This window comes from Helicoverpa zea, chromosome 16 (genome assembly GCF_022581195.2).
Source record: "Helicoverpa zea isolate HzStark_Cry1AcR chromosome 16, ilHelZeax1.1, whole genome shotgun sequence".
Lineage (NCBI taxonomy): Eukaryota > Metazoa > Arthropoda > Insecta > Lepidoptera > Noctuidae > Helicoverpa > Helicoverpa zea.
In genome coordinates this window covers 6,884,443-6,894,191 of record NC_061467.1, presented here as the reverse complement: position 1 = coordinate 6,894,191, position 9,749 = coordinate 6,884,443, and the positions used below count along the sequence as shown (strand labels likewise).

Here is a 9,749-nt window from a genome sequence, read left to right as displayed (position 1 = left end):
AGACCAAAATCACCAAAATAGCAGACCAATCGCAAACCAATCGAATGTCGTTGGAATACGATTGGTCTTATATTAGTAGCAGAATGCCCGATACGGTTAAAACTGCTATTGCGATCATATTGCGATTCGATTTTTATTCAATTTTGATATTATTAACTTAGGAGAATCGGGCCCCTGTTCATATCTTCCGGCTTCATCGTCAGATCTGTTCGCCTGGACCGTATTGTCATCAGAACGACATACAGCTGCCAATTTTCATGACGTTACGATTCTTGGAAGATGGTTAAATTAGTTACCTTATAATCCATTACATAGATACCCACAGGTCGACCTAATTTTAGTTAATAGGATGTACAAATACGCAAAACAATGGGAAACAATGCGAATTCTAGGTACAAACCACAATAACAATAGACCCCTGGATTAGTAATAATAATATGGGGACGAATCCTAAAATAAGTGCAGCTGCAGATACCTGCTTACCAAATCCTTTTGTATCCCCTCTTTCGGTACCCAGAAATTGGTAGCCTTCTTGTACTATAACAAAAGAAGCAAAAAAACAATGCTATTGAACATTTTAGTATAATAAAAGTAATCGCTTCTCCTACTTCTGTTGTCAGCCAGTCTCTGTTCGTCTTTTTTATCGCCTTCAGTCAAACAAAGTATAAATTTAATCCTTTTATAAGGTGTGAAGGTTGGCATATCCTTATTAGACAGACCCGCACAGTCAAACTCAAAAATGTTTGTTCAAATTAGGCTGACAAATCAGCCCTTTTTGAGACAGACACTAAAACGTCCTTCACCCCTAAGTTATTAAAAAAAAGAAATATAAGTAAAGTAATAAAAGTACAGATAGCAAATGGAGATTATGTAAACCTACACCTTTTTTAGTCTGATGATATGATACTATTTGCGTGCCAACCAATAAATAACACATGTGTAATGTATGTAGAAAAGTATTACCAAGTTTAACGAGCAAGCAAAATATTTCCTCAATATCAAGATTATTATCTGTACCGAAATAGTAAAGGTACACAAATACCTGTTAGAGTGATCTCGCTAATAAGATCGAGATATAAAGGTGTGATGTTTATCGTTTTCAGGCTTTCAGTCGTGGTCCGGTCGTCGGGCGCGCTTCACGGTTTTCAGGAATTGTGGAAAAGCGCGCGACTTTCCCCGCGGAACGTTATCAAAAAGTTTGAAGTATTCTGTGATAAGTGAACTTTAGATGGAAAACCAATTATAATTGGTTGAATTTATGCAACGCATTGGGGTTTAGATAGAAATCTGTAATTTTGGAGTCAAATGTGTATTTAGTTACTCACTATTTTGTTTAACTTTTTATTTTGAGGAAAATGCATATTTTTCAGTAATGATAGATTTAACTGTTTCAAATTATATGTATTCGACTACTTCAAAATTGATACTATACATGTAGATGTCCTGTAAACTTGCTATTTTTCTGATAGCAAGAACTTCTATGCGATAACTACCACTTCTATTACAAAAATATTAAAGAAGCAATCAATAAATATAATACTGAAAAGTGATAGTATGCATTAAAATAAAGCCAAATAAAAAAGTGAGTCTTTGAAAAACTTTCACATTATGTGGAACGAGGATGTGATGTTATGAGAGGAAATGCTTCTCTAGTCAAAATAAATAATATATCAAAGGGAACAGGAAGAGAACAAAAATGAAAGGTAAGTAATAGAAACAAAACACTGTTTATGTTGATTAATCAAAAAGGAGGCTTCTGTTTACGTATTCCTACTTTCCTACTGATATAATAAGCTTAAAAGTTTGGAACATAAGTGGATGTATGTGTAAAATTGCTACGTGGGTGTTGATGAAACTTCGCTGTAATATATCTTACTTCACAATGTAACATATATTATATGTCAGTTGTTGTCACTGCGGAAATTAGGTCCCTCGGGACGCGGGTGAAACCGCCGGTGGACACGCGCTGTTATGACTGGGTACGGGAAGCTTTGCGGGATGCGGGTGCAACCGCAAGAAGTAAGAAGGTACATAGCATGTCTTAAAACAATACTTATAAAGAAATTCTCAAGTCACTGAGCCTTGAAACCAGCTGCACTAATTAGCCTTGGGAGGAAAACACTTTTAAATTAATTGATAGTAATAATTATGGACAGTCTATATTATTTGTTTGCTTAATATTGAAACAAGTGCATATTGACTTGGGGTCATTTCTTTTCGCGGAACTGGCATTTAAAAAATGCTAGCATCCCGCCCCGGCGTCGCGTTGCATTTAATGGATGTTATTATACATATATACCTTCCTCTTCAATCTATCTATTTAAAAAAAGTAGTTTTGAAGATTTAAGCGTACACAGAGACTGAAAAAGCGACTTTGTTTAATACTAAAGACTATGATATTATATATCATATTATATATCAAATATCATATTCGTCTTTCTTAAAAGGCGTACAGACTTCTTTGGCAGAAAAAGTTAAATTCATATACCTATGTGTACAAGACTTTAAATGCTTTTAATATAAGCATAATTTAAAACATATTTGGTAATAAAGCTACAAAACACTTTAACAAGTGGATGCTTTTAAGATCACAGAAAAAAGTCCCTGGTTACCTACTCTCGAATGATAATCCAATTTTGCTCGTTTAATCTTATCTCCAATAAACTTGGACTTTTCTACGAAAGGTTCGTAAAATTTATTATTATTAAATTTTTTAAAACGTTTTTACTGAAATTAAATGAATTCGTATTTTGGTACGAAACATTTTTATTCAGATTTTTAGACATTTTTTTATGATGAATTGGTATGGATTTCGCGATGCCGATGACGGGAAAACTACGTTATAGATAAATTAAGTTTCAGACTTCTAAACAAAAGAAGTAGATAAACCATTTTCCCCCTGTCTTGGAAGCCTTTTTTTCTTCGATAAAATTGATGTTATGACGTTAAACGTTAAACGTTAAACATATTATTTACATAAAAAGTAATCAGGTGATTGAACAATCGGCCCTCACTTGTAAAAAACCTAGATAAATATGTAACTTACTTATCATATGGCCGGCATTTGATAGAGATGTGTCATGCTGAAAGTCACTTGCTTTTAGTTTCCATTGTACCAAAAAGTTTCCACTCGATGCTGTCGACACTGGGCCAATATTTGTCACCAAACTTAATACATTAGCCTTCTTTCTACCTTATCGTACAATCAGCACGTTTGTATCCAAAGGTTCTAAGTTTATCGCATGTTTCCTCGATATTCGGATGAAAATAGCAACTTAATGGCTTTTTGAGTAAATGCAAGTTTGCACTTAGAAGTATATTCAAACAACTTGGAACAGTTAAACCCGCTTACCTTCACCAGCGACCCTATTATACTTGACTCAAAAAAACGTTGTGGCTATTTTTAATCTATATCTACTGCTGTGTTCCTGGTGTTGATGTGTCTGGTAATCCCAATCAGTATGTCGTCGTGCAAAAGCAACGACATCAAACCTTTGATTAACTAAACCAACATACCAGGAATAATAAATGAAGTGCGATTTTCTCGTTATATGGCGTAGGTATCGGGATCAAAGCACATTTGAATACTAAGTAACAAGTAAATTAATTACAAGTCTTTAACATGATATCTTGTTTGCACTGAGTCTTATCTTTTTGGTGTACTTTGATTGGCTGGAATGGAAACATATTCAATTATTTATATTCGTACATCATTCTGTCCTCCGTGATTGGTACTGCTTGTATGGGTACTATCAGTCAGCCAATATGGCCGCCCCAAGGCAAAGGAGTATTATCGCATTCAATATTTTGATTTTAGAAACAACAATTGGCTTCACAATAAAACATACTTAATTTACAACATAATGACTACGAATCGTTACTATACACACATATCTTGGTATTTCAAAACTATTGTATTGTACCTATTATGTTTATGTTAGGCTATTTTCAGTATAGTGTTAATTACGGATAAGTTCATGATTGTTATGAAGGTCGGCAAGTATGATTCCTGTAAATTGGTCTGTCACGAACAAAATGTTTAGATAAAACATTGACATCTCGGCATGTGTTAATAAAATACCTTAAATAGCAACCCAAAGGAGGATAAGTATATAGCGAGTTCATGTGCAAGAAGTCAAGCCACTAATTTGTACCTATGTACTATACATAAAATATTTTCTTTGAATATCAATATGTACATGGTTCTTGAAGATCTTTTCTAACTATGGAAGGAGTAGATTTTCTATGGAGGAGTATGGATAGAAGGAGATGGGTTAGGATCCAGATTCTGTTATAAATGAATGAGGATATAATCAGAACATCAACAATATTAAGTCAAAATATTGAATGTATGTCTATAACGTATTCCCAAAGACTATAAGGAATTATGCAGATAAAAGCTGTGTTATTTTATTTTGTATCGATATTTGAAGTTGCTTCTGAAGTTTGTTAAGTACAACAACATGACGTGTATTAAATTTCTTCGCAGCCGACGTAGCGGAAGGAAGAGGTTGTAAGAAAATTTGAATTTCAGTTCGTAAAGCAAACTAAGACCAATTATAAGAAAATTGAAATGTAAACATAATATTTTAGAGCATATTACTGAGAGTAAAACATGAGTTTGCATAAGATTTTGTGACCTTCGTCAAACCAATTAGGCACTTACAGGGATTCAATTAAGCTCAAAGCTGTGTACACCGTATTAATTCTATGGAACGCAATAACCTGATGACGTATCCGGGTTAGAACATTACAGTGCTACAAATCAATGTGAAGGTAATGTAGATGAAAGATATTCCAACTCTTAATTCCTTTGAGTGCTCTTCGAAGCATTATGGGAATTAAAGAGAAACGATTTTTTGAAACGCAAAGAAAAGGTGCGCCGACTTCCATTTAAACGATCGAGTGCAATTACAGCGTAGTGGAATGGAAATTTGAACAGTTAGTCACATAATTTGGGAACAATAAAGGACTATTTTATTGATGCAGTGATACTTATCAATGGATTCTAGTTATGTAACCATTTAAAAACTTTTCCGCATGAAGTGGTTATCAAAACTGCGGGTATTATTCTATCTAATCATCCTACAGTTTAACGTGCCATCCAAAACACAGTCATTGGTGTCCAAGACATACCTACTTAGAAAGTACATACAAACTTAGAAAAGTTGCATTGGTACTTGCCTGACCTGGAATCGAACCCACGCCCTCATACTCTTATTATTCTATCTATACTCTTTATATTTACCACCTGATGGAATGCATTGGAACCAAATGGATCATCATCACATGCTCTAATGCTTCTCACCGTAGCACCCCAAATAGAAATATGAATTCCTTGTTGATGACAATATGCTCTGTGTCTATAGTCAAAGAGTTGTTATTGCATTATTGCAAATTGTATTGGAGTATCGCATTGAAAGCGGAACGAGATATCTGCTCTGTACTGCATGAGCTGACCTAGTAATAAGTGGCCATACATTGTCCACGATACCGGTAAATAGATTACCAATCATTGTATTCGTTCATGGAAATGAAATTACACACAAATTGTTCCCCAAAATTGAGCTTTGACATAGTTGCATAGGTATACCTGCCTATTATTTCAAATGTCGAGAATTCAGTAACTCAATAAACACGGGACTAAAACCGATCTTACTAATTCTTAGATCCGAGAGAATTATTTTTATTTAATTGAATTAAATACAAAATAATTCTTAAAACAATAGTTTTATAATTTAGTATTTTATATCATTGTATATTTTTCTCTTTCTTTACAATTGAAAAGCGCGGTCGGCTGGTGACATAAATAGGTCAAAATCTCGCTGTCTACAATATAATGTAGGCAGTAATAAGTTTTACATTGTTTTATGCTGGGTATTTGTAATATTAGAAATAAAAAGCAAATCTTTTCAAAGACGTTCAAATGAAAATAATATTGAATTATCCAAAAGTGAAAAAATAGTAGGTACTAAGTGCGTGTTAAGTATGAATGAACGGATGGATTCCTCTTCTTTTTTGCTCATTGCTCATTTACATATTGTAATTGCAATCAGCCATGAGGACATGCATTCTTCAAACATAGCCAACAACTGCCTATTTCCCGGCCTTTGCAATAATCTAATTTTTATTTGTTCCCAGGTATCCCAGAAGCTTTAACCCTTCTGAGCGTGGTGACGATAGTGACGCCAGGGTTTCAGTTCCGCAGCAGGAACGTATCAGATGCTTCTATGAGTAAGCCTTGCTCTCTCGGGGAGTACGCAACGAGAGCGCAGTGCGTGCAGTCTCAATACAGCTTGATATGCAAAGATGGCATCGCCAGCTACTGGATACGTGGGATAAAGTAAGTAAGCAGAAACACTTAATTTAAATTTACAGTTCTTGTCAAAGGACTTTGGCGGTTTAAAGCTAGTTATTAGTGACTGCACAACTGAGAAATACAATTGCGCCAGGTATTAAATGGTTGACTTCGTAGTTGCCAATTATTTCTTGTAACTTCTTATTTTGAACAGAAACTTGAGTGATGACTAGATGAGTTTTAAAATACTAATAAATGTCGTAACATGGGTGTGCTATGACTTGCTTCATTAGCCCAAAACTTTAAGGGAAAGTAGGCGCACGCCTACTTTCTGTGAAATATTATACACAATTAAATTGATGTTCATTGTTGCTCATAAATTGCGATGGCAGCTTTAGTAGTAACTTTGGCTGAGTCCTGTACCAAGAAAATGTTTTCAGTATTTCGATTTAGGTTTCAGACATAGAATTAACATAGAGTTGTTTATCGTTTTATTATTAATTTTCGAGTATTTTATCTATCATGCTGTGTTTAGGCGTCACACGTCCACAGCTTTTACCGACAGGGATTATCTTACTTGTCAAGTCGTGATAACTTTAGATGTAACACCATTAGTATTTTGATATAGTTACTAGAATATATTACGTTGCATTAGCGATCACAAATATGAACTCTCGTTCAGAATTTGTCTTATCCAAAATTGTAAAATGTGTGGATGGGACAACTTCGCATTTAATATCAGTTTCATGTTGAATTAAAGTTCAACCCACGCAATTAACGCTGTATAAACTGTAATTAAAACTGCCCAGCTTTAATTTTAACTTTCAGGTATCATATTTATGGATACAAGAACTTTTGTGATAAAAATGTATCGAAGTAAATTGTGTCAATTTATGGTTTCAGTAAAAGGAGGTCAATCGATATTCTATGACAATAGAAGTAACCCCTTAATCCATCAAAAGTTTACATACCTTAAAGGTACTTACCAAAGGTACTTGTAACAATCTAGGAATATAAGCTGTAATAAAAATATTAAGTATTACTGGGTCACTTTTTAGAATTGAAATCGCTATCTATACATATAATAAATCTGTAAAAAAACTGTGTCTGTACATTGAATATATTAAAAAAATAATAATTGGGTGGGGTTTAGAAACAGTAATGGAGCACAAATCCAAAAAAAAAATTCTGTCTGTTTGTCTGTATGTCTGTATGTCTGTATGTCTGTTTGTTTGTACACGCTAATCTTCGGAACTACTGGACGGATTTCAATGATTTTTTCTTTGTTGTATCAGTATTAAGCCTGGTCAACATATAGGCTATAATTTATCTTCGAAACTTGAAGACCTGATGCAGAACACCAACAGACCAACAAAACTATAAGAGATACAAATATGGTGCCATGGCAAAAATTGTTTCATATGATGAGCATTTTCAGCTGAGATAATAAATTTTAAGATCTGGAACACCTGATGTGGAATCCCAAGAGCCCAGCTTCTCTGTACCATATACAGGTATGACGTTTTAGCAAAAGTTGTTCAATTTGATAAGCACTTTCTATTGACTTATACAAATTGAAGATCTAAAACACCTGATGTGGAACTCCAGGGGCCCAGCTAGACTATAGCATATAGAGGTGTGACGTTTTAGCAAAAGTTGTTCAATCTGATAAGCACTCTCTGTTGACTTATAAAAATTGAAGATGTAGAACACCTGATGCGGAACGCCAGGAGCCCAGCTAGACTATAGCATATAAAGATATGACGTTTTAGCAAAAGTGGTTCAACCTGATAAGCACTCTCTATTGACGTATATACATCGAAGATCTGGAACACCTGATGTGGAACTTCAAGAGCAATACTACACTTGAAATGTATAGAAATGAATGTTATGAAATAGGTAGTATGTTGAATCAAAAAAAGTAATTAGTCCGTCTTTTACATAATCCTAAAATAATGGTGAGGATACCTCGGCGGATTTTAAACGCAGATTACGCGCTCCCTGTGGGTCACTTACCACGAGGCACCTATCCTCCGAGCAGGGCTACTAACCCTGCTCTAGCGACTCCACTCTGGACGGCCAAGCCAAACCAGAGGCGTGAGACCTACCCCCGTCATGGTTCACTCCGACCGGCCGGAGATGGGGGACAGTATACCCTGGAGAACTCAGTATATATAGCCCACCGGGGTCGCTACTCCCCGTCATCAGCCTCAGATGTCCTGCGGTGCTTATATCTCATTATTATTGTCGTTATTATCTCAAGAGCCTTTGTCCCAATTATGTTAGAGTCGACTTCCAGTCACGATGTAACTGAGTACCAGTGTTTTACAAGGATCAACTGCATATCTGAGCTCCACAACCCAGTTACCCGCTCAACCCAATACCCCTTGGTAAAACTGGTCAGACTTACTGGCATCTGACTACCCATAACGACTGCCAAGAATGTTCAATGACAGCCGGAACCTACAGTTTAACATCCCCTCCAAATAACGATCATTGGTATCCAAAATATACGTAGAAAGTACATACGAACTTAGAAAAGTTGCATTGGCAGGTACTTGCCAGACCAGGAATCAAAGACATACGCTCATACTTGAGAGATTGGTTCTCTACCCACTAAACCACCACGACTTCCACTAAGTCATCACGACTTTGTCATCTCAGTAACATTTAATGTTTTTTTAACGTATTAATACGTGTAATATTTTTGCCACACACAACTTAAATGCGGACTAATTAGAATCACTACTTTTATCCCTATGGTCACGTCTTTTGCGGTTCAGTTCTCAGCGTTTTGTTTAGTCTGCTGTGCTTTTGCCGTTGAAGTACAAAAATTAAATATATGGAACGTTTCTAATGGCTATGCGTATTCCGTTGTTTTCAAGTCAACGGGCCCTTAAAATACAATATCAGACGGTTCAGATCTTTGATTTTGCTCACCCCGTAGTCGCTGGCATAAGGGACTTTATCCGCGTACGAAGTCGCGGGCAGAAGCTAGTCAAAAATATAATAAACGAATTTTCTATCGCGAAAAATCTCATTGTGGTCTTAAATAATTGTTTTTATTAATTTTGTTTTTAAAATTAACATTTTCAATGGATGTTTATATAATGACTGTTAAAGTTTGAAATAGTCTGAAATAACTCCAATATGAAATCAAGTGGAATTCATCGAATGGCAGTATTATTTATTAATCTGCGAAAACGTACTAATATTCATATTACTGTGAAGAGGAAAACTTACTTTGGAGTTAGTTGTATGTAGGCGGTGATTCGGAGTTATTGAACCGTCCAACAAATCTTTCACAGTAGACCTTTAAGGGTTGAAAAAGATAAACATTCAGACGAAATCGGGGGTAAAGCGCTAGTATAATATAATACAGTATTCCACGTTCTTCTCAAAATAATCTAAATATATATATGTCGGAGATAGTCAATAGTACGGTCACTGA

At 35.2% G+C, this 9,749-nt stretch overlaps 1 protein-coding gene across 1 annotated transcript in view; it reads left to right on the top strand.

The window, feature by feature from the left end:
- The first annotated feature begins 1,122 nt into the window (after window positions 1-1,122).
- LOC124637802 (protein singed wings 2) overlaps window positions 1,123-9,749 on the top strand; it is a 53,313-nt gene continuing 44,686 nt past the window's right edge. Inside the window, exons 1-2 of the mRNA XM_047174468.1 lie at window positions 1,123-1,703; window positions 6,142-6,343. Of these exons, the coding sequence (XP_047030424.1) occupies window positions 1,697-1,703; window positions 6,142-6,343 (209 nt within the window). The 5' untranslated portion in view covers window positions 1,123-1,696. The remainder of the gene's footprint in view (window positions 1,704-6,141; window positions 6,344-9,749) is intronic.